The sequence below is a fragment of the Pan troglodytes genome, chromosome 3 (assembly GCF_028858775.2).
Source record: "Pan troglodytes isolate AG18354 chromosome 3, NHGRI_mPanTro3-v2.0_pri, whole genome shotgun sequence".
Taxonomy (NCBI): Eukaryota; Metazoa; Chordata; class Mammalia; order Primates; family Hominidae; genus Pan; species Pan troglodytes.
This window is the reverse complement of record NC_072401.2, coordinates 168,863,441-168,890,089: the sequence shown is the minus strand read 5'-3', so window position 1 is coordinate 168,890,089 and position 26,649 is coordinate 168,863,441. Positions and strand designations below refer to the sequence as shown.

Genomic DNA, 26,649 nt, shown 5'->3' with positions numbered 1-26,649 from the left:
ATTTTATCCACCTTCCTCCCTCCACAAGACATGTTATTTTTACCACTCTTTTTCTGACTATTAAGGCTTATTTTTCAAGGTTCACATCTTGTCTTTTAAATGACCCCTTTCTTTGTTCCCACAGTATCCCCTGCAGATCTCTGGTAGAAATTGGTTACATTTGCCATCTTTGATCCTGCCATTGGTGAAACAGTGCTCTAATCTTCTGTTCTTTGAAGAACTAGTCCCTCTCAGACTTACAAATCAAAGATTTGGTAGAGACTGTTTCCTATCACTGCTTGAGTGTTGGGTTATCACTGTCCACTTCTCATCATCTTTGCCACCAGGGATTATTTTAGGGTTGGACATGTAACCAGATGAAAACCAATATGATACAAGGTCAGAACTGTTAAAGCTTCCAAGGTGGAGGAACTCTTCTTTTCTTGTGAATGAATTTTAGGACAAGAATCTCTCCCTTTTCCATAATGTGAGATTTGTAAGTGCTATGCCATTGTTTAAGGCACCTGAATTTGGAAGGTTGAAGTTTCATGTTATAAAGTCCACTGATTGAACTGGCACATGATGGAGAAGCTCACCAGCTTTGTTTGAGCTGTTTGTCTGAGGTCAAGCCTACCTGTCAACTTTTTATTTCTATAGGACAATACATTCAGATTTCAGTGCCCTCATTAATTCAGGAAGAAACCTGCTCCATATATTATCTATCTTCACTCATCATACTCTAATTAAATTATTAAATTATGTGTTTTTGCTCACAAGAGTGTGAGAGATCATGTTTCAACTTAGCCACATATTTTATCCCTAGTTTGAAGCTTATTGTATAACATTTAGAGAACAATCAATAAACATTTAAAAATTGTTTCACATTTTAGTTTAATTTTTAAACTAAAATTAAACTAATGCCTGTTAAAGCCTGTTAATATCCTATTCCTTTCCTTACTTTCATTTATCTTGTAGAAAACAGGATGCTTGGCACGGTATGTATGGACAGTAATCCTAACCTTATACTCCTTCTTAGTATGACTGCCTCACATTAAGGGAACTCTCCATTTACCCAAGAGGACAAAAATAAGTGGCATGAATTTGCAATAGCACTTGGGATAGTTTTTATCCTCTGAAAATAGCTAACCCATGGTAATTTAACAGCGAATGATATATAATGCCCGTTTTGCACTAGTCAGCTAAAAATAAACAAACAACAACTTACAAAGATAAACATAGAAGGTTCTTTGTAGATCTTGACTATAGAAACTCTATAGCTATTTTAGAACAATATACCTTACTCAGCAAGTAGAATTCTGAGTCAAAGAATAAACTGGCTCCCCATATATTTTTATATTAAGATCATTAATAAATATGCAGGTTTAACAAAATTTTAAAAACACATTGGTATAAATCTCAAGAACCGAGGTGTTTTTAGAAATCTTTTTCACATGCAAATTTTTAAATTGAATAGCCTTAATATAAGAATGTGTGTCTTTCTGTGCATGGGCATAGAGTGAAATTATTTTTAAAATATTCTTAAACATTTTATTTTATCCTTTTTTGTGTCAGTGTCTCATAGCCCTCAGGAAAATTTAAATATTTATAATTAATGCTCATTGAACTTTCAGAAAGTCTTTATTTTACGAAGTCAAAACATATATCTCAATTGAAAGAAAACACAAACTTTAATTGTCTTATTGGCCATTTTCCTATCATCTCCTTAGTAATCAGTTAATTCAGTCAGATTCACCCTATGGTTTAAATGTTGAAAAATACCTTTTTAAGAATTATAGTAATTGAACTGACTAATGAGTTTCCAATATCTACTACAACTGTTAAAGTCTGTTTATCCACTGAATGTTTTAGATTAAGTTAAATCACAAGAGGGCCTGTTTATCAAATTAGGTACCTAATATCTTCCAAGTTTGCTTCAGTGGGTTCATCTCTAAAAACAAAGAAACAAACAAACAACAACAAAAGTCTGTTAACATCCTATTCTAGAAATTCCATTCTGGTTTTGTTTGTTTTTGATATCCTCAATGCACATACTAGTAATGGTGCTACTTTCTATTAAATTAAGAACACATGATTTTTAAGACGTACAAGACTTCAGTAAATACAATTCCAAAATGAAGACATAGAGTGTTCCTTCTTGACATCATTTTATGACGTCTTTAATTTACTCCTGAGTTTTTAATACCCAGGGTTTTGCTTCATTTTTTTCATCTTTTATATGCTTAATTTAAACTCATAGATGGATTTGGTATAAGGCACAATTCTAGATGGTTGACTTTTATATATCAGGTATTGTTTCCCTAGCCTTATAATGAAATGTTTCAGAAATGGCCAAATTTTGTTTTTAGGTTAACTCATATATCATTAAACTACAGCTTTGGGTGAAGTCAGACACTTGGAAATCCCTTAATGCACACGTCTCCTTACCTTCCACCAGCTGGGAAGGTAATGGGAAGCATGTATTCCTACAGGGAAGACAAACAACATTTGCTTGATTGGCAAACACTTTTGCAATAAGGAGAGAGAGGCAGTCTTGGTTAATTCCCTTCTCAGCCAACCAGTCGGATTGCCTGCTGGGCTACTGGCTTGATGCTGCTGAGATGAAAGATTCCAGTGGACAGGGTCATCATTTGAGTCAGGGACTAAGGTGCTCATTATACAAGTGGAGCTGCTTCTGCCTAGCTTAGCAAGCTCCCTGAAGTAGCCATTCTCTCTTTTCCTGCCTTTAATTATAGATGAGTCCTAGCTCTTACTGAAATAGAGATAGATAAATAAATATGCAACAGGTGGAGAAGGAAAGCTATGGGGGCAGAAGAATTAAAGAGCATAAACAGAAGATGATTCAGAGATATTTCTACATAGAGAAAAAATATCTAGAAACAAAGTAGCTTGATCATTCTCCAGAACTTTCCTTTGCACTTACTAGCTATAGGATCTTAGGCAGTGAAGGCTAAAAGGTAGCATGCATGTAAATTGCCTGGCTCTGTGTGTGGCACATGGAAGTTGTGCAATAAATTGGACCTTTCCTGCATATCCTCATGTTGGTTACAGATAACGGAGTAGCATGCTTTTATAGTTGTTGGGAAAAAAATAACCTATGAAAGACCACTCCGTGTGTGTGTGTGTGTGTGTGTGTGTGCACGTTGTGCACGCATTTAAATAAATGGAGTTATATGAAGGTCATGGATCCAACCTCAAAGGCGGTTAGAAATGGACCAGCTGTCATTATATATGCTTAGCATTTTTATTTCTAGAGCTGTGGCATGTCTGAAAATGAGGGTAAGGAAACCTTCAGAAGAAATACATTTAATTAAAATAATACCTATCAAAAATGTTCCTTACATCTTTCATGATAGATATTTGTGGATTGATTTACTGAATGTTTAGAGAGAAAGAACTAAAGGGACAAATACACAAATATGAAAGCAAAGTTCAATCTAGCAGTGGCCTCAGCATTGGCTTTTCATAATGTATCTAAACTATGATTCTGCATCAGGTGGCAGAATGACAACAAAGGGGCTGGGAATCTGAAGACCTGTGTCTTGCTCTGAGTTCCAATTTTGTAACGCATGATCTGAAAAATAAAATCAAGTCCCAGCCCTGGCACCAGCGTCTCACTTTACCCACCTCATATGCTGCACCCTGCTTTCTGCTTTTTTGGCTTCTCCAGTTTTTTAGACTGGCTCTCCATCTATCTGGGAAGCAGTCAGTGAAGTATTTCTTGTCTACTCACCCACCTTGACTTACAAGGCTCCTGACTACTCTTCCAATATCTTACCGCCCACCTAATCCTCTTCCCTTATTATTCTCTGCTGTGTTTTGCTCTCAGCAAGCTTTCAATGAATCCCCACTGAGGTGATAACTGATAACCAAGGTGTTAACTGAAGTGTGAATTCTCCTAGGATTATTTAAACCTTGAAAGCAGGCTGTTTGAGGACCAAAATATTGATATATAGAGAAACTGACAGAAACCTTTCCCTGTGATTAATAACATCACAACATCACACCTACTAGACTTTGACTGTCACTACCAACATGCCCACTTATCCTAGACAATGGCAATGGCTTGGAAAGAGAAGCTTAAGGAGCTGTAGGAGCAGTCAGGGTGACTGGACCACACCAGGCCAACACAAATACACAGTAGACAGGCTCACTCTGCCTCTTTTGACTTTAGAATTTTAAACTTGCAATTTGCTAGTAAATCCTACTCTATCTTCAGATCTGTAGTTTAAAACCCTATCAAAGGCATTTCTCCCAAGATGAATTCAACTGTCATTGTTTGTTTTTCAACAAATGTCACAACTTGGAGACGTCCCTGTGGAGCTGCAGTATGGGAAGCTGCCAGTGAAAGCTAAATGTGAAAACATGCTATGAACATTGGAGAGTCAGCCACAAAATAGACGTATTTGGGGGGGAAATGCGGTAAAAACATAAATATATGTGCTTCCATAAATCTAAAGGTGACCATGTTGGCCTTAGATGGTGCCAGTTATTGAGCTAAAATGTATGGCAGATGCTGAAGGGGATGAGTGTTAGAGCATTATTCCTCATCAAGTATTTTGTAGCTAATAACAACTATCTTTTTAAAAGGTAAGTTACAAAGGTTAGAAGGTCATTTTTACTTTTAAAATTACTGACTCCTGCCAAGTATCAGTTTCTTGTAAGAAACAATTTCTGTGCTTTCCCTATTAGACTTAAATTTAGAAATAATGAGGTTTTAAAACATGATGAGATATTCTTATTAATAATAAAGTATCTCTTCAAATTTTGAGGTAGAGAGCTAACGATGAGAGTGTCGGAGGTCAAAGGACCAGGGGTCAGGAAAAGGTGATAGCGGAGAATGGACCACCTACTATTGTCTTAATAAATTTACTAAACAAGAATTTAAATATGTAAACTACATGGTAATAACCCTCAGTGAATAGGCAAAAATAAATATCTTTGAAGAATTAGCACACATCTATATTCTTAAAGTTTTCTGACATTTGTTCGTGTCAATCAGGGCTCCCATGAATTGCAGTAGTATGTTCCGTGTTTTTCTCCACTAATTTCATTCATCACTGTAGAAATGGGGGGAATTGAGAAAAACATCTTTTTCTGAGTTACAAATAGTAATAGAAATTTCTTTCCTATATAAATATTACACATATATTTCCTACCATACATATTATACATTTATTTTGAAATATTACATTAAAAAAGGAAATTAACATTAAACATTGAGTTTGGTCGTTATGTTAATATAGATTGCAAAATGTTAGACGAGATTGATATGGAAAATGTGTACTGCTGCTATTCGAATAGCTTCTGAAGTTTTGGAGGCTACAAGAAATTTTCAAAGGTCGTAGCTTTGGGAGATGTAGTCTTGGCTGAAATCTCTAATAATTCAAATAGAGATTCATAATGTTATTGCAGTCTATTGGCTTACAGACATTTCTTGATTTATGTGTAATACTCACTTCACCTAAATTCTCTAAATATGAGAGAGTCTCTGTATCAGATTTTCTCTACAAGGGGCTAATTACTGATTTCCTTCCAGTTTATTTAGAATATGTAGAAACGACAAGGAAAGCCAAATATTTTGTCATAAATAGAAGTTTGGAATATCAAATTGGTGTTCGGGCTTCAAAACTCTCTTCTTATTTTGCAGGAGGGAGACAGTAGGCTTTTAAAGTTTCAGATTCAGGTTCTACGTTCTAAAATGAAGTTGCCAGGGAGTTTTTATAAAGGGAAAAATGCAGCTACAGTATGTGGGAGATATAGGTGTTCTCAAACGCCCTACCTCGTTATGCTTCTCTCTCTCAAAACAAACAAACAAAAAACACACACACACACACACAAAAAAAAAAAAAAAAGAAGGAAAAGAAAAAAGGAAACTGCAACCTTTAACATGAAACTTTGCTGTCGGTAGTAATCCAGAAGCTCACAGCAAACTTTAAATTTTCTGAAATTAAACAGATCTCCCAAGACCTTGTGGATAGATGGCTTTTCTTTAGGGAGGAGCTGAGTTCAGGAGCTTTACAGGGTAGGAAGTCCAGGTATTCTTATTTATTGATGCATAAAGTTTTCCTCAGATCTTGTTTCTCACGTCTGCCTGACAACCCTGGAAATTGTGGAGCAGAGGCAACTGCGAGAGATAGTACACTTTGTGTTAAATCCAGGAGCAGAGAATGAGCTGGCTGTCTCGCGAACATGAGAACCTCTTCTGGAGGGGAGAGGTTACAAAGCAGATAAGGATTCCTAGGCTAGGAGCTACCTCGTCCTCTGGCTCCAGCCAAGCGTCCTATCCGGAGCCAACTGCAGCTGGGATCCAGCGAGAGGAAGGTGGGATAGGAGGAGGTGGAAGAGGAAAAAAACGGAGGTCGGGGAGGGAGGGGGAACGGAGGGGAGTAAGCTGGAGATCCGCGCGCGAAGGGAGGGAGGAGATGGGGGGAGCGCGCCGGGCGCAGGGAGCTGAGTGGACGGCTCGAGACGGCGGCGCGTGCAGCAGCTCCAGAAAGCAGCGAGTTGGCAGAGCAGGGCTGCATTTCCAGCAGGAGCTGCGAGCACAGTGCTGGCTCACAACAAGGTGATGTGCCAGGAAGCGGTTTTGTGCCCGCTCGGGCTGCTGCGGCTGGGGCTTGCTTCCTTATACCCACCTCTCCTCCCCTGGGTCTGCGTGTGTGTGAGTGCCCGGCTTTTGGGGGTAAAGCCTGCGGGGAGGGGACACGCTTGCCTCTGCTTGTCTCCTCCTCCCTCTACCCTCGTCGTTGCTAATGCATGTTTTCCAGGGTCGCCCCTGGCTTCGTACCCCTTATTTGACACTGACATGCCCCCCCACCCCCCGTTGTGTCTCCTCTCCCAGATGCTCAAGGTGTCAGCCGTACTGTGTGTGTGTGCAGCCGCTTGGTGCAGTCAGTCTCTCGCAGCTGCCGCGGCGGTGGCTGCAGCCGGGGGGCGGTCGGACGGCGGTAATTTTCTGGATGATAAACAATGGCTCACCACAATCTCTCAGTATGACAAGGAAGTCGGACAGTGGAACAAATTCCGAGACGTAAGTTCCGCGCACCCCCATCCCCGGGCACACGCGCGCGCTGCTCCGAGGCGGGGGCCACGGCCGCCGGGTGTGGGTGGGGAGTGGGCTCCGTTTTCTGAGGAGAGGGGTTTAGGGAAACGCGGCGGCGCAGGGCTGCTGGGGAAGTTCACAGTTGCGCTGCCCCCTCCCAGCTGGTTCAAGGGCTTGCTTCTTGGATGCACAGGAGTTCAGGTCTCACCAGGTTCCCACTCTTCCTCCCCCACCCTGCTCTCCCCTGTGCCCCCTCCCGGCCCACAAAGGTTACAAAGTGCTGGCTCTACCCTCTCAACTTTTGAATGGTGTTTCTGGCACTGGTAAACACAGCAGATGTGCCTTTGCGATGTATCGCTACTAAAGTAACTAGGATCGATCCCGTCACTAATGGTCCATTAAGGAATTTGAGGGAGGAGGTAGGAAGATGTAAGATTTATAAATGCCCGCTCTCCAAGGGTGGGAGGATGTTTGGCGGCACCAGTAAGGACTCGTTGAACGCTCCCGCTTACATAAAATTGTCGATCGGATTTGTGCTTCGACATGACTTTAATCCAGAACATCTTTGCAATGCATTTGATTACATTTTATTCCAAAATGAATCACTGCCTTGAACTCTGCGGGAAGAGGTTGCGAGGGCGGGAGGATTGCAGGTGACAGCGATAAAAGAGTTAAACCGTAGACTCCCCTGGGGAGTTTTCAAAAGGGTTATTAAGAGGGAGCCAGGTTTCCACACTTGAAGCTAGTGGCCATGGCTCGCCAGTCATTTTTATTTTCCTCACCTGATCTGAATGGAGCCCAGTAAGAGCTGCTCACGTACAGAGCGCGGTACAACTGGAAGCCTTGAACTTGGTTGTCCCAGTGAGGAGGCCGCCCTGATGGCTGAATACCGCCCCCAGCCCACCCTTTAAAACGCGGAAGGCCTGAACTGGAGCGAGAGTGATTCCCAGACACATTGCCAATCCTTACCGTGACATTTGAGAGAATTTCTCGTGGAGTCCATCTGCAGTGCCCTACGTGGAGATGAGTTAACTTCTTTCATTAGCTCCGACTCAGTCGCCATTTGGGAAAATAAACGGGAGCCTAGGCTAGCTTTCATCCTGCCTCCTCTAACCCATTCTCTCAGCCTCTCCATGAAGTAGCTGACAAGCCAAATCTAGCAGAGGGATTCTTGAAGAAACACAAATTTTTACTTTAAAATTAGGTTTAGCCATTTGATTGAGAATATTTAATGGAGAACTTTGCCTACATACTTCATGAACAAAGCTTAAGCATCATTTTATTGCTAAATAAATGCCCTTATAAAAGAATACCCGTTGCATATTTGTTTTAAGTTTACACCAATATTGAGTACAAGCAAAAAGGATAGCGAGTGAGATATTCCTAAACCTAAAGAAAATTTGTTTATCATGCCCTCATTTGGCAAAAACAAAAACGAAAAAAATTGAACACTTCATCAGTATTTGAACAGTGTTTGACATTATGACATTTCATTATTTAATGGCTGCTTTAAAATCTTCTAGAAATGAATTTTTGAAAGACCTCTCAACAATGGGATATATTTAGTAGATAATACTGGTTGCATGCTGTTTTCTATTTGTTTTGGGGTTTTTTTGATAAAATCAACTACACAAGATTCTTCGCTGAGAGAATTGTAAGAGTATTACTATCTTCAATGAGAGCAGAGATAAAAGCTTTCTTCTCTAAAATGTATTTTAAATTTTGAATAACTTGGTATTCTCTTATTTTATTCAAATTACTTTATTGAATTATTGAGGGACTTGGACAGTTTGTGAATGTGTTTGACTTAAACTATTGAGACAAGCTGAGTTGCCTACTATAGAGCTAAATATGCTAGAATTTATGGAGTCAATTTCTATAGAGACAGAGATTTTATTGCTCTATCATTCTCAGTTATTCTTCTAGGATCTCAAGGAAAAAGTCCATCAAAATTGTACATAAATTTTAAAAAGGATTTACTGATACATTTTATGCAAATATCTGTTTCGAAGTATATGCAACACCTAAAAATAAATACTGATTTATTTGAAAAATTTTCATCAGGTTTTAGTATTACCATTTTAGTAAAACAGTTATGTTTTTGCAAAGATGACTTCCGGAGGGAATGGAGCAGATAAATGCCATCATTTTTTACCCTTGAACCACCTGTTGCTTATTATTAACATGATAAAAGGTATGCTGACAGTGTGGTTTCTCAAATAATAATTCAGAATGCATAATATATAATCCTTATCTAGACCATCCACCCCACTGCTATTTATGCATATTCTTTCCCTTTTGGGGAATCATTAGCTTAATAATCTTTTCTGTAGCTCTCAGGATGTTATTTTTCAGTTGGTTTTCAGCTGGAAGCACATGGCGATAAGGCATTACTTGAAATACTACTATACTGCATGAATCTGCCTTTAAATGTTCTGCATGAGCATTCATATCTCAAATAATGATTTATGTACTCACTTTATATGAGGGCAAAGAAATGGAATTCTGAACCTCTTATCTGAGAAACAATTTAACTGAAGTACTTTTGTGCTTTTTTCCCATAAAATATAATTAATTTTATTTATAAAAAAGCCTTGGAAAGCATCAGCATAATTATTGCTTGGATTAATCCTTATGATTATTTTTTCTTCCAAAGTGACTGTTTTACATAATCAGCACTGTTTAATAAGTGACTCCTTAATGAAAGTTTGAACTGTTCCTTCTTTTGAAATACATTTTAAAACTATCTTAAATAATATTTAAAAGTACAATTTAGCATTATATTTTAATTGAATAATTTAAAAAATAAATGTTAGTCTTTATATATTTGTAATATAAATATGTAAATATAGTTGATTTACAATAAAGCTTTAGGAACAAAGAGCATGGATAGAGTTACGAGAGAGTAGGTGAGCATAAGAACTACTGCCGTTGAGGCTCATTTTCTTGATTTCCTCAATATAAATGCTAGAGAAGCAATGAAAGCAAAGACAAGCTTACAGTGAATAGGTATTAACACAGGAGAAACAAGTTTGCAATGAGTAGGTATTAACAGAGGAGAAACCTCAAGTATTTTTGACTGCTCTATGCTAGCAATGTCTGTTGAATAAAGTTTGTTACCTTTGTTGTCTTTTTGAAGGATGCTTGGAGTGTATGATGCTTAATGTTATAGACATAAAGAGCTTTCACTGTTTTGAAAATTATTAATTTATTTGGTTATTAGTATAAAAATTCTGATAAAGATTTTAATATCTATGTTTTAGGAAAGCATACAAATTTCACTTAATCTAAAGATGCAGAAAAGTCAACACATTTAAACATAAGTACAGTAGATAGAACCAGCATGCTTTACTTAGGTTATAATTATGTGATTTTGAAATAAAATAAAATAAAAACTCCCTCAACAGTGGTATATATTCAGTAGATATACTGGTTACATGCTGGTTTTTTTTTGGTGGGGGGCTCTGTTGACTAGTGATAAAATTAAGGACACAAGATTCCTCAGTGGGAAAATTGGGGGGTACCATTACTTTCTCCCAGAGCAGGAGTAAAGGATTCATTCATCCCATTCTTGTGAATATATTAGAAAAACTGGAAATCAGCATCGTTATGAGGAAACTGAATTATTAGCTCAAGTGGTTTATGTATTGCATATTTCAAATATTTATATTTTATAGTTTAATTAAACCATACCCTTTATCATGTAATAAATGAGTATGGAATTTGGAACCAATGAATTAATTAGTAATGCATGGTATAATAACATTATCAAAATTATCTATTATTGATTTCACTGAAATACATAAATTAATTAGGAATGACAAAAAAAGATAAAATATGAGAAGCCCTCAAATATTATATTTTGGAATCAATATAATAAAAACTTAGAAAAAAGAGGAATGATGGCCATGCTAATTTTTAAGTAACTCATATAATAAAAACAGGATTGTACCCTTTAATGGAAATTCAAATAGTTCTAGATTAAATTAAATTTGTTTTTCAATAAAAATACCTGGGGCTCATTCTGAACTTTTTGTTTTAAGGAATGGTGACCACTAGTGTTATAGAAACCATAATCAACTTCAGTTTACATTTATTCCTTAAGTGATGTTTAATATCCTTTGAGTATATTTAACGTAATAATAAAGTTCTACAGTTTAACTTTACAGATTTAACCTTAATGTAAGCTAGAGAACATGTAGAATATTGAGAAAATGTAAAATACAGGCTGACATGTCTCAGAGGCACTCAAATTATAAGTTGACTTTTAAAAAATACCTGATTTGCGGGTGTTGAATAGTAAGCAGAACATTCTTAATTTGTTTTTTCTTTTTATTTGCCTTTTTCATCTAAGGTGAGGCTCTTAAGTGCACAGATTATTTAAGAGATAATGGATGATGGTGTGGGATAGTTCCTGGCACTTAGTGGGCTACAGAGGGGTAAAGATTCTCGAGGGTCTATCAACTTCTACTGTTGTTAGAAAGTAAATACAACAATTTGTTTCTATGTCTACTCCAAATAAAGTATTCTGTGGCTCTACAGGCCATTAAAATTCAAACAATGAGAATCTTTAAGGAATGCTGTCTCAGTACTTTGTTTAGGTTTATGATGTGCCCTGATTATATTTCTTGAGTTACAGGCATACTCTTAGCATTGAGGGATCCTCCTTTCTGGCAACAAAGTTGTGCTATTATACTTTTCAACAATATGTATCAAAAATAAAATTAAAGATTTATTCGTAATTTGGATATATTTAATAAAGTGAACTACTGTTCTCTCTGTTTAAGAATGCTTTCTCAGTAATGGATATCCAATTCTTATGAAAATGTACATTTTCAGTGTTTCTCACTATGAAACAACATTTGTAACTGTGGTAATAATTACCTATATTTCACTGTAGTTGAGAACATAGGCATTTCTTGGGAATTCTTCACAGTTAATTGAGTGCATTATCATGAGTGTTTTTCTCTCTTTCTTTTGCTTTTTTGGTGATTACAGGCACTGGGTTTAGTTCTTAAAAGCTTGTGAATATAGTGTATATATTTGCAGATCAGAACTGGTGAAGAGTGTAGCATGCAGTAGTATTTTTATTGGACTATTATTCATATTGTTTAAATCATGGGGAGATTTAATGGAGAGAGGCAATTGACCTCTTAAGAGAAGCAATAGGCAATCTTTGATGATTCTGGGACCAGTGAGTAACTACAGCAGCAAAGGGCTAGACTCTGGCAGCATCCTGACTCTTGTTTTTGTCATCAGGATCCTAGTTAAGCCATGATCACAGTACAAACTCCACACTCCTATTTTTTAAACCTGCTACTACAACCACTATCCAGCTTGCCAGTCAGGATTTAAGTTTGGTTTTGTCATCAGGTATCACATGACGAAGGAAGGCAGGTCAGAGAATGTCCACTGATCTGCTTGTTTCTGAAGGGAATCTTAGCTAGAGCTGGTATCACATTATCAGATTCTGTCAGGAGGTATGAATTGATCACAAAACTTTACTCGATTTTCTATGTGTTCATCCTAACAGAAATGAAAGAGAAGCAAGCAATACTTTTAACCCTCTAGCTTTCATAACTTCCAGTCAATGACTAGAAAAGTGTAACTAAGTGTAAAAGTGTAAGTAAGAGAAACAAATTACTCTATGTATGTTGTATATGTTTATATGTATTTATGTGTGTAGATTCATGCATAAATGTATATCTACATATATGTGTTATGTGTGTATGTCAAGTTGACAACAGATTAATCTGAAAGCAGAGGCAATTATATATTGTGCTATAGGTTTTTTGTATGCACCAGATATGTGTATAGTTATTACACATAACATGTTGAGTAGAAAGCCAACATCCATCTAGCCACCCCCAAAATGTTAAGACATGTTAGGTTTCTTTATTTATTTTTTTTCTTTTCCTGGTTAGGTTTTCTGCATCTTATAACTTAAGATGATTTCATTTACTGTTACATGTGTGGACACAGTGTGCTTTTCTGTTTCTTACAGCTAGTCAGCTTGCTTGGGATTATATATTTAAACTTTTTAGCTAGATATACAAAAGGAACATCGTGTACCGCTATAGAGCATTTATGTTGCTACTCTGACAGTAAGACTTTGGGGTTGGATGCTTTTAGATCTTATGATTGTGACTCAGAGTGACATTTTATGTTCTTACACAACTTTAGTTTTCATGATCTGGGTCATAATTTTATTTCATTTTATGTACTTATTTTTAAAGGCTGATCTTTGACTTCTGTAAATACTATCCAAGTCCTGTAAGCTCCTGGAGTATTTATATGTCTTTTTTCATTTATGAAAATCATTTCATCTTTTCTATTCTTTCTACCTCTTCTAGTTTACAGATTTGGACACCCCATTAGACTGTGAACTCCCTACAGCTACAGATCGTAGTCTCCCTTCCTCTCCACAATCCTACAACTCGCCTAGTATTACCACAATAATTGTCTCAGAGTTATCACTAGAAAATACTTACTAAATGAGGTGACATTATATTCAATATACATTGCCAACTGAAAAATCCTTACCTAAAGGTTTTTTAGAACTGTGTTGTCTTTTACTGGTCAGTTCAATTTCTGGCCACCTCAAGCCCAGTTTTGTAATTTAAATAAAATTTCAATTTTTATAAAATATAAAGTTATAAGTATTGAACCACTTTAGCCCTATAAGTTCCAAAACGTGCCAAAATAGAAATGCCGTGTCCAAGCTGTCGTGTCCAGTTTTAGAATGGTCAACAGCAGATGACAATGACAGGCATCATGGTGCTCCCTCGGCCAATTGGTTCAATTCCTTTTTCCATAGTTCCTCTTCAACAACATAATTGTGTTGCTCTAACATCTTTAAATATTTTTGCTGCCTAATAGGTAATATCAAGCACTAGCATCTTCCCTTTCTTCTTCAACTACTGAACTTCAATTAATGGTTGTATAGGTAAATCCAGATACTTTACTGACAGTTCAGATTTATTTCTTTCTCTTCCACCTCACTTACAACTGCCAATGCGTTGGTTAGAGAGAGGTTAAGTTCCTGCAGAAAGGAGACCCTGAATCAGAGTACCCGAGTAACGATAGAATTCTCTTTTGCAAGCATGAGACCATCAAGAAACGGGTGTCCAGGCCTGGGCTTTCAGGGTTACTCCCTTAAGCAAGCTTCTCTATTAATGGCCATTTCCTATCTAACAGGAGGCGTTTAAGAGAAAATCTAGGACAATCACCTTGTCCCAGAATTCACCTGAAAGTCATCACACATTACTTCTACTTGTATCCTACAGGCTTGAACTTAGTTACATGTCAACACCCAGCTACAAGGGATACTGGGAAATTTAATCTTTAATGGGAATGATCAGCACTAAAAGAAAGCAAGCGATACTCAATACTTGGAGAAAATGTTGGTAACTACGGTATCTGGTTATGCTCTTTCAATCATCTAAATATCTCTTGAAAATATTCTCAGTCTCCACCCCCGTGTCCTCTGATGGGAATGTTTTTTATCATTGCCTGTCAGTTGTTTGCCTCCCTAATCAATCTTTCTTCCAAATTCCATATTATCCCAGTATCCCCTTAGCCATGATGGACATGCTTGAGTAGTGCTTGCTGGGCCAAAACTATGACACCTAGTACCTCCTGTTCTAGATGCAGGAGTTTAGTAGTAAGTAGTAGAGTGCTAATTTCTAAAAGGAAATTTCGAAGGTCAAAACCAAAGCAGAGTGTCCAAAAAGCTACCATGTTAAGGAGAGCCTGAATCTACTTACCAATGCTGTTTTCCTTTAGTGAAATCATTTAGCATGACTTCTGTGAAATCTTTTTGAGCTGTAGAGCTTTGGTCATAGGAATGGAATTCCCTGTGTTAAGGCATTAATGGTGATTGGTGGGCAAGAATCAGAATTTACTTCTCACATCTCTTAGTCAAAGAACAGGATATTTTCTTGCTGTTACTGGTGTATTTCCTCTGATGCAGAAAAAGGAAAGTACCACTAATAACATTTTGCTGAAATAATACTAGAAGTGACACCCTTGCCAGGTTCATGCAGCTCTTAGGCTTGAAAGCAAAGAAAACAATCTTTTTGGTTCTAGTATCTCTGGGACAGTTAGGAAATAAAAACTGCAGCAAATCAGATTTGCCAGAATTCCCATACAGGCTTTACTCTTTAGATTTTTTTTTTTTCTTAACATGGGAGATTACTGGCCATTAGAATGCCTGAACTTCTTAACTGAATCATAAACAGAGATGATGAATTGCACTGTCTATCAGGTTTTGTTTTTTGGAGAGATCCTTGAGTTTTTCCATCTTCATACTTGCTACAGAAAAACGTTCCTATTTATTTATCATTTTTCATATATATTCATGGCATGATTATATTACAAGGGATGATTATATAATTTTGCTTAATATGTTACACATAATTAAATTAATAATAGTAATAATATAGTATACAAATATGTAAGGTAAAAGGGTAGGTAAAAAGTCTTCATAAAGTTATTTTTCCCTTGCAGTCATGTCATTTCTCCCAAAGGATTGATGCTTTCCCTAATATTCTTCCACCAGAAGTTATCTGGCCTTCAATTTTCTGCTCACAAGCTGTTTCCTTTATCGAGGAAATAATGGTCTGAATCAGAAATGTTGTCTCCCACCTCCGAATATATATTGCAGATTTTTCTATTTATAAATTAAGAATAATGGCCTAATAAAAATTTTTATTCCCTCATTCAGAAATAGCACCATTATATTTCATTAGTTCATTTATTGGTTTTAAAAGCATCATGTTGAATAAATAATAATAATCTTAATCTGTGTGAGGTAGATTCTTCCTGTTTTTATATGTGGCTTGTATATTTTGGAAACTTTTAAGCCATATTATCACTCTTGTTGTAAAACAGAGATAATTAAATTCAGTATTCTGTTTTCATAACGGTTTGATTAGAAAAGTTATTGATTATTTAAATTATGTTATTTCAATATAGAAAAGAAAGTTTTGGACGGGTGTGGTGGCTCATGCCTGTAATCCCAGCACTTTGGGAGGCCGAGGTGGGCAGATCTTGAGGTCAGCAGATCGAGACCATCCTGGCCAACATGGTGAAATCCCATCTCTCCTAAATACACAAAAATTAGCTGACTGTGGTGGCACGTGCCTGTAATCCCAGCTACTCGGGAGGCTGAGGCAAGAGAATTGCTTGAACCAGGGAGTCAGAGGTTGTAGTGAGCTGAGATCATGTGCCTGCACTCCAGCCTGGCAATAGAGCAAGACTCGGTCTTAAAAAAAAAAAAAAAAAGTTTAAGTATCTTTTTATTGCATTTATCTGTATTATATATATTTTTTGTTAAGTTTGAACATTTGGTAGCTTGGTTTACTGTTGATTAGGAAATTAATTAGGAAAAAACTTACATTTGATATACGTGGCTATTTTAAACAATCAAATAACGAGTGGTATATACAAAAATTGCTTCTTTTTCCACAGCATTCTCTTAAGCTTTTTTATGTGGATTTAGAATGAACTATATGTTAATGTTTCTATTTTCAGATTGTTATAGCATTTCATCAGTAAAATATCCCACATCTTTATCTACATTTTTGAATATGCAAGGACAAATAAACTCTATTTTAACTTTTCCATACTATTTTTTCATCGATTCCTCTTTTTGTCTTATTTTATTCTCTGAAAATTCCAGCTAACTATGGTAATTAAATTTAAACACAATGTCTTTAATAGTGCACTAAACATGTATATAGTAAGCAAGATGACAAAGATAATAAAAATGAAAAAATATGTGTTAGAAAACTATGATGTCAGAATTTATAAATACAACTTTATTAGATATTTGATGGAAATAATTTTAAAATCTTTTAATTTAATTAATGGCTGTTTTCTAACCAAATTACTTTTAAAAATAAGTTAAATCCACAAATAGTCTGTATTTTATATGTGAATAGGGTACTCAAAATTTGACTCACTATGGCTGTAGAGAATGATGATGGTAAAAATGCACTCACCCAAAATATCAAATGAGGTAAGTACTAAAAATTTATAATAAAAATATGACAGACTCTTCCTTGTCTAGAAATTGATAATAATATAATAATAACAAGCACTTTAATACAGCATATCACATGCAAGGAGTATTATAAGTTCACTTTTAATTTAATTTTTTAGGAATAAGGACTGGCTATATTGCCCAAGCTGGTCTCGAACTTCTAGGCTCAAGTGATCTTCCTACCTTGGCCTCCCCAAGTGCTGGTATTACAGGCATGATTCACTGTGCCTGACTAGTTTTTAAAAAGTATTAATTAGTAATATCCCCATATGGAATGTGCAACTGTTAATCCATTGTGCAGCTGAGGAAACTCAGGGCCAAGATCACACAGCTAGTATCAGTCAGGGCTCTCTCCAGTAGTAGAATTTTGGCTCCAAAGACTTTGTCCTTAAACACAGAAGAGTAATGCTTCTTCATCTGTTAATGCTGTTTTGGGTCTGTGTTATATGCTAGGCACTTTAAATATATTATCCCACTTTAATATATATATCTCTCTCTATATATAATATAATATCTCCCTCTATAAATATATATTTATATATAAACATAATATACATAAGCATATATAAATATATATGCTTATATATGAATATTCATATTTATAAATGAATATATAAATACATATTTATAAATGAATATATACATATATTTATAAATGAATATAAAATATATATTATATTATATATTCACATATAAAATATACATTATTCATATATAAAATATAATATATATTCATATAGAAAATATATATTCATATATAAAATATAATACATATTCATATAAAATATGTATTATATATTATATGTTTACATATTTATATATTCATATATAAACATAATATCTATGTTTATATATTTATATATTCATATATAAATATATATCTATGTTTATATATTTATATATTCATATATAAATATATATCTATGTTTATATATTTATATATTCATATATAAATATATATGTTTATATATAAATATATAATATATGTGTATATATTATATATTCACATATGAATATATAACATATGTGTATATATTATATATTCACATGTGAATATATAACATATGTGTATATATTATATATTCACATGTGAATATATAACATATGTGTATATATTATATATTCACATGTGAATATATAACATATGTGTATATATTATATATTCACATGTGAATATATAACATATGTGTATATATTATATATTCACATGTGAATATATAACATATGTGTATATATTATATATTCACATGTGAATATATAACATATGTGTATATATTATATATTCACATGTGAATATATAACATATGTGTATATATTATATATTCACATGTGAATATATAACATATGTGTATATATTATATATTCACATGTGAATATATAACATATGTGTATATATTATATATTCACATGTGAATATATAATATATACACATATGTTATATATTCATATATGAATATATATAATATATATATTCATATAAATATATGTTATATATTCATATATGAATATATAACATACGTGTTATATATTATATATTCATATATGAATATATAATATATATGTTTATATATTATATATTCATATATGAATATATAATATATATGTTTATATATTATATATTCATATATGAATATATGTTTATATATAAATATATATGTTTATATATAAATATATATAATTTTTAATTGTAAAAAGCACTACATAAAATTTACTATAGCCATTTTTAAGTGTATAATTCAGTAGTGTCAAGTATATTCACATTGTTTTGCAACCAATCTCCAGAACTTTTTCATTGCAGAACTGAAACTTTATACTCATTTAACCACATCCCATTTCGCCCTTCCTCCAGCCCCTGGTAACAACCATTCTACTTTTTGTTTCTATGAATTTGACTACTTTAGATATATAGGTGGAACAACAGTATTTGTCTATTTGTGACTGGCTTTTGTTAGCATAACATCCTCAAGTTTCATCTATGTTGTGGCATGTGACAGGGTTTCCTTTTTCTTAAAAGACTGAATAATATTCCATTGTATGTATATTTTACATTTATCCACTTATCTGTCAATAAAAAACCTTGGGTTACTTCTACCTCTTTGCTATTGTAAATAATGCTGCTATGAACATAGGTATGCAAATATTTCTTCAAGATCCTGCTTTCAGTTATTTGGATATATACTCAGAAGTGGAATTGCTGGATCATCTGATAATTTTGTCTTTAATTTTTTTAGGAACTGCCATACTGTTTTCCGTGGTGGTTACGCTGTTTTACAGTCCTACTCACAATGGATAAGTGTTCCAATTTTTTTGCACCTTTGCTAACACTTGTTAATTTACATTTTGTTGTTGTTGTTGTTAGTAGCCATCTGAATGGATGTGAGTTGATATTGTGGTTTTGATTTGCATTTCCCTAATGATTAGTAATGTTGAGCATATTTTCATATACTTGTTAGCCACTTGTACAGCATTTCTGAAGAAATGTCTGCTCAAGTCCTTTGCCCATTTTTAATTGGGTTACATGTTTTACTTTTTGGTAAAATCTTTTAACAATCATAAAAGTAGAGATTATTAATCTTCTTTCACAAATAAAGTAACTCAGTATCAGCAAGCTTAATCAACCTGCTCAAAATCAGTGAAGTTTGAAACGACTTTCTAACTCTAAAGACCATGTTTTTTTAAAATTAACAGTTGACCACTTTAAAACAGTTACTACAGACAGCTCAAATTGCTTTTTTTGTTGTATTATATTATATTATTTATTTTTTAAGAGACAGCAATTTGCTCTGTTGCCCAGGCTTCAGTGCAGTGGTGTCATCATAGCTCACTGCAGCGGGAAATTCCTGGGCTCAAGTGATCCTCCCACTTTCGCTTTTCAAGTAGCTGGGACTACAGGCATGTACCACCAGGTGTGGCTAATTTTTTTTTTTTTTTTTTTAACTTTTTGTAGAGACTGGGGTTTCACTTTGTTGCCTAGGCTGGTCTCAAACTCTTAGGCTCAAGCCATCCTCCCGCCTCAGCCTCCCAGAGTGTTGGCGTTACAGGTGTGGCACATTGTGCCTGGCTTGGTTTTCTATCTTTTGACATAAAGTTGGTCCTTTTAAACGGTCACATTGACTGTCTATTTTCTTACCTGCTAGACCAAGGAATTGATTAAGGTTTGCAATTTGTATTAGAATTTATTGTCCTTTATACAGAATATGATCTTGCTATAATTTGATCCGTATATCTTGAAGCTGCAGTAGGAAACTTCTAGTTGCCTGTCCTTCATTAGTCTTACAAATGTCAGTAGTTTCAAATCACATACTGTTCAAATAGTAATGTTTATCCCTACAGAGGTACTATATTTGGCAACAGCATATTACTGGCATTTTTATTACTGACCTTTTCTGATATCAAAGTGCAGGTCTGAATATCTTATGTGGTCAGAAATAGCTGTTAAAAGAAATACTAGGCTGGGTGGGATGGCTCACGCCTGTTAATTCCAGAACTTCCAGAGGCCAAGGTGGGAGGATGACTTGTGGCCAGGAGTTTGAGACCAGCCTGAGCAACAAAGCCAGACCTCATCTCAGCAAAAATTCAAAAAAAAAAAAATTAGCTGGGTATGGTGGCACATGCCTGTTGTCCCAGCTATTCAAGAGGCTGAGGTGGGAGGGTTGCGTGATCCAGGAGGTAGAGGCTGCAGTGAGCCGTGATCACACCACTGCACTGCAGCCTGGATGGCACAGTGAGATCCTGTCTCAAAAAAAAAAAAAGTTCTTACAGTTTCTGTTGTTTGGATTAGAAGTTTAACATCTTCAGAAGCTGTTTTTTAAGTGTTACTGTGCCTAATTTTTAATTTCTACAGTTGTGCCACCACCCCCTCCTTTTCTTGGCTGAAGAGAATTTGACTTCTTCATATTATCAAATTATGTAAAATGGAAAAAGGAATTATTTTCTTTAATTAAATTCTAGGATTCACAACTTATTATCATATGTAATCAACATACATATCATTTGTAATACAACATAAGTGTAACCATTGCTGAATGGGTTCTGAGAAAACCAAGCAATCTCTGTCCTAGTAGAAAACATAGTTTTCTGTTTTCCATGTTGAATATCAAAGACAGATGTAATGTTATTGGCTTAAAAAAATGAAATCCTATCATATATAAGATAGGGTGGAATATATGTAAGTTTTTAAGAATATTTTGTTGTCTACATATATTTTGAAGTCCTCTACGTCTAGAATTTCATTTAAGATATTATGAACAATGACACTGAACATGGGTTCTGTTTTGGAGATTTTAGCAAAAAAGCAAAATTAATTTGCTGCTACACTGAAGAAAATATAAATTTGAGTAAATTAAAATTCAGTGATTTCTGTAATTTATTTTTAAGTTACAGAGAACTTAATGCTAAATTTTATACTAAGTATTTATGTGAAATAAATGGTTATATGGAATATTCTGTAACGAAAATTAAAATAAATCTTTCAGTCAACTTGAAATCTTTATGTTGAGTGTTCTAGATAATTTTGTGAGTTCTTTATTCTTAGCATAAGTAAAAGCTCATTTAGCAGGAATGAGAAAGGAACCAAAAATGCCAAAACTCAATCTAATTAATTGTCTTCTGATATGTAAAACATTGCAGGACATTGTGCGCCTGAATACTGGTAAAATATTAGATATACCTCCTAAAAATGGTAATTTGATAGTCCGTTAATCACAGCTCACTTTTGCTTTTCTATTACCAAACTACTTTGTGACTTTCAAAATATTTACATAGGGTACAATAGGCAAGATACTCTGAAATACGAGCTTGCTAATTGCCTTGGCACATGGTATTAGCATCGGCTGAGAATCAGTTTTAGAATATCAAGACAATATTTATAGCCTTTCATGGCATACAGTATAGTGCGAAATTATAGACAACCTCCTAGTCTTCCAGTAAGGCTGCCTGAGGTGCCCTTGGCAACATCTGATATTCTCCTCGGATGTCCCTGAGGCAGTCAGATTCATCTAAAATGAACAATCCCTGAGGCAAAACTTTTCTAGAACATTGTATCAACAGCATTAACCTAGTATTACCTGAGACATTTTTCCTTGACATAAAATATATTTTTTTGGAGTTGAGATGTTATACACTTTATAGTTTTAAAGAACTATTGTACTTACTGAAACAGTGAATTAAAGGCACACTCCACACTGATAACTAGGAAGTGCTAGTTTGGAAGCTGTGAAATTTGAAAGTAACACTAGGCAAAGGAGCATTTGTACATAGACCACACACTTAGTACATTATCCTTGGAATTTCTTTTTGATTAAATATGCTAACTTTCTTTGCTAATGTTATTGTCATTTAAAATTGTTTATTTCAGAATTTAAAGTTTTTTTTTGTCTTTCGTTTACATATTTTTCTAGATAAAAATTTTTTAAAATGGGAAGGTTGTCTATGGAGAATGACATGTTTAATTCAGATAACAAATTAGTGGTCAAGATAGGAAAAAAATCCCACATTTGTTTTTAGGGACTAAAATATATTAAAAATTTTTAAATGTATACCATGAACCAAGTTTTGAATATGTTTGAGAAGCATAGGCAGTTTTTAGGTCAGTGAATGAGATCTGGACATCTAATTTCAGAACTGCTTTGTTTGCTTTGAGTTGCTGAAAGCTACCTGGCTTTGCTACAAGAAGTCTTATGTTTATTCTTGGAAGGAGTGCCTCTTTATTGAATATGCTGTTTGCTCTAATGTGTAGATTCTAGAGGATCTTTGGCATCACCCTCAAAGGTGACAAAAGCACCCCTGGTGCTAGTTGCTACTCTTGAACTAGGATCAGAAGTCAAGTAAAACGTCAAAACATCATCTAAGGCCAAGTTAATGTTTACTGGGGATCTCAGACACTTACTTTGCTATTAACACACGATTATTTTTTAGCTAAGGGCAGTTCCCTGACTTCTGATTGTTCAGCCTATGTGCCCCTGAATAGCTTTTAAGTGCTATTCAGAAATGTGCCATGTTAGAAACATAAGAAAGCTTGTTCTTGTAGCAGTAGTTCTTGTAAGTGGTAGGTAGTTGCATGATTTAGGAATTGTAATTAAAAAAAGTTTGTTCTTAGTTATTGGACTTTCATAACTTAATTTTCACCTTTTTATTTTTGGACTATACTGTGATGTTTCTGATTTGTGTTTGTTGTTTGCTAAAACCCTTTGGTTTGTGGGTTTAACTTTTTTTTTTTTACTTTAATGAAACTGTATATTTAAATAACTTCCTCCTAGATGGCCTAATAAAAAATCCATAGTTTAATTTTTATAGCAATGTTGCAATATTTATATCATGTATAGCCATTTAGTATGTGAAAATATGTATTTCAGATTGAGTTTTAAGTTGGGCACATGTTATATTATCCACCACCAAGTTTCTTTCTTAAATAAATATTGGCTAACTCACCTAATAATCAAAATAAGCTGTGTAAACGACATATTAATAGAATTTTGTATGTTATACGAATTTGCAGTAGCATATTTTTTAGGTTTTTGAAATATTTTCATATACAGTCTTCTCTCAGTATCCATGGGGAATTAGTTCCAGGACACCCCCACCAGGAGAGATACCAAAATCCATGGATCCTCAAGTCCCTTATATAACACAATGTAGTATTTGCATGTAACCTACACTCATTCTCCCATACACTTTAAATTACCTCTAGAGTACTTATAATACCTTATACAATATAAATGCTATGTAAATAGTTGCTTTACTGTATTTTTTAGGAAAAAATACCTAGAAACAACAACAAAAAAACATCTGTACATGTTCAGTAGAGAGGCAACCATCCGTTCCTTTTTTCCTCGGTATTTTCAGCCTGTGGTTGGTTGAATGCATGGACGTGAAATTCATGGATACAGAGGGTCAACTGTATTACAATTTTTAACTGAAATAACCTTGTAAATAAAATTGTCCAACTTGTTAAGGATATTCAAATTATTATTTAACAAACTTTTGTTTAATTCTTTTTAAAGTTTACATTCATTAATAAAAGGCAAATAAAGTAGCCACATAAATTTTTTTTCACAGTGTTTAACAAATTGTTTTTTGTTCTTTAACAAAGCCATTGGATAAGGCAATTTGTACATGTGTTTAGTTTGGCAATGTAGTTTATCTCTAGTCTCTGATCTTATTTATATTTATTTTAGGATTTCTCTGTACTATTGTCATTCAGTTATGAGTGTTTACTTTTGCAACATAATAAAGTGTTTCTACATGTATTAAACTGATGCTTTTCCAAAGCTAATCTTCTGGGCCAAAAATCCTTAATTATTTTGGGGCGCAGAAACTCAGAATTTGAGGATATCTATGGTCACTTTTTCAGAAAATACTTAGATATACAAAAAATTGTGTATAATATTCAGAGAATTCACAGTTCTCAGCTGTGATTATTTAAAACGTAGGTAAAAGTGAGTTGTGCAATGCCATCATTACTACAGAATACAACTCTTAAAGCTGTGCAAAAAAAAAATTTAAATGACCTTGCTATTACAGGAAGTTTATTATTGATGATATCTTGGACTCTTGTCTTCCTCCTCAGCTTTCCCAATCACATCACTTGCATATCCTGTCAGGGTCTTCTCTGCAGTATTTTTCAAATCCAAGACTGTTCACTCTTCTTTGGGCCAGATCCTCATTATCCATCCCTTAGGCTAGTCTTGTAGATAACCTTCATGTTTTCAGGCTTCTCCCTGCCTGCAAGCACCAGTAATACTTTTTTGATCAATTATTTTTTTCCCAAATCATAGTTCTGATCTTGTTCTTCTGTTTAAAATCTTCTATTCATCTTTTAATTTATTACAGAACAGGATTGCATATAGCTGCAACTGTAAGTTGCCTTCCAAAAATCTGTAAACGGTATTTTTTTCGGTGGGATAAACCGCAAACTCCACATAATGGATCAGTTCATATATATGTATAGTCACGTTAGAGGGAGATCATGTGATTCCTAAGTCTACTGGAGACTCTTCAAATATTGTAACATATACTTGGAGGGTGGCTGTTCATCAGAAGAAGTCTGAAGTGAGACACAGAAAAATCATTTACCCAGGCAACCTTTGCCAGTACTAAGGAAAGACAGTGGTCATTTCTAACATTACTCTAATGCTCTACAACATGTACAGGTCAAAAATTTTCCTTTCTTCAATTCCATGCTCACCCAGCAAATTTCTGATTTTAATGTAGCTCAGCCTCAGGGAGCAAATGTACCAGTCTTCCTGAAACATGTTTTCTGCTAACAGAACAAGGTTTCTGAGGCTTTAGGGCTGAAGGCCAAATCATGGATGGTGGGAAATTCATCAAGGTAATACTGCAGTGTGAGCTCTTTCACAGGCAGCCAGGATGTTCCTGATGATAGACAGGTCTTACCAGAAGCTTTCTATTCAAACATCAACACCAAACAACATCCACATTTCCTATTCCCAAATCCAAAAGCTCTTCACTACCTGCCTCCAAACCATATTTGCTTTCGGATCCTTGTTTCTTCTTTCATGCATTCTTCACACAAATCAGGTATCACCTATCTTCACGCCACATTTGCTGCTCTTTCTTTTTTTGTGTCTTCCTCACAGTGAGTTTTTCATCTAGAAAAGGCGGCCTTTGTCCTGTTATGTATCTCATTCTCATTTTTCATGACTTATTTTTATGTTTTCCTTTTTCCATGACCTCTTCCATGATTACTATAGTCACATGCAACCTGTCTTTTTCATGAGTCCCTGAAGCACTTTTTGAAAGGCGGTGTCAGCAGTGGAAACAGCCGTGTTTCTTAAGAGTTCTGTACCTTGCACTCCAGGAGTGCAGAAGGAGTAGTAGTCATAAAACATTCAAATATGGGTAAGTGAAGCAAACTGAAACCTATTCTTTGCAGATCAGGTATAGGAGTTAGTAGTTAGTATAAATACCCCAACCCAGGTTAATATTATTAGTTGATAATACAACATTTTATCTTATTTCTTCTGTAGAAATTTTCTATTGATCCTGGCAGTTACGGAGCACATATTCATTTTTAATTTCTAGACAGTCTTTCCTAAATTTTGATTTTTGCATTTAAACTCTCATTTACTTTACAAGAACACTGTAACTTTTTACTATCATGTTTGAACTACAGTAAATATATAGTAAATATATATACAGTAAATATATATATGTATATTATCGAGGGTTTGCCATGGCATATGCAACATGTTTTTGCTCTTCCAAGCAGCCAACTCCTGATCTATGAAAATGTCAACAGTAGGCTGCTGGGTTTCTGCTGTAAGTCATCACATAAATTAGGTGCCCCAAGGTAAGCTTTCAAACCTAGAGAAAGGGTTCTCACTGCATCTTGTCTGAACTCAAACTTTCTAAAAATGAGAAACATTTTAGGTAAGAAGAAACACTGGTGAACTGCTATTAAGACTCAAATGATTCATTCTAAGATTCACCCTAAGATTCATTCTCTGTGTGTAAAATTACAGAAAAGTGAAATTTATAGACTTTATTTTTCCTGGAAAAGCATCTATTTTAAGATAACTTTTAAACCTGATTTTATAATAAA

At 34.7% G+C, this 26,649-nt stretch overlaps 1 protein-coding gene across 3 annotated transcripts in view; it reads left to right on the top strand.

The window, feature by feature from the left end:
- Positions 1-6,216: 6,216 nt before the first annotated feature.
- SPOCK3 (SPARC (osteonectin), cwcv and kazal like domains proteoglycan 3) overlaps positions 6,217-26,649 on the top strand; it is a 510,259-nt gene continuing 489,826 nt past the window's right edge. The window contains exons 1-2 of one of the 3 annotated variants that reach the window (XM_054683476.2): positions 6,217-6,321; positions 6,842-7,030. In XM_054683476.2, coding sequence (XP_054539451.1) covers positions 6,842-7,030 — 189 coding nt within the window. In that variant the 5' untranslated portion in view covers positions 6,217-6,321. Of the gene's footprint in view, positions 6,322-6,434; positions 6,566-6,841; positions 7,031-26,649 lie in introns of those variants that run through there. The other 2 variants (XM_054683477.2, XM_001151431.5) reach the window with 2 other exon arrangements.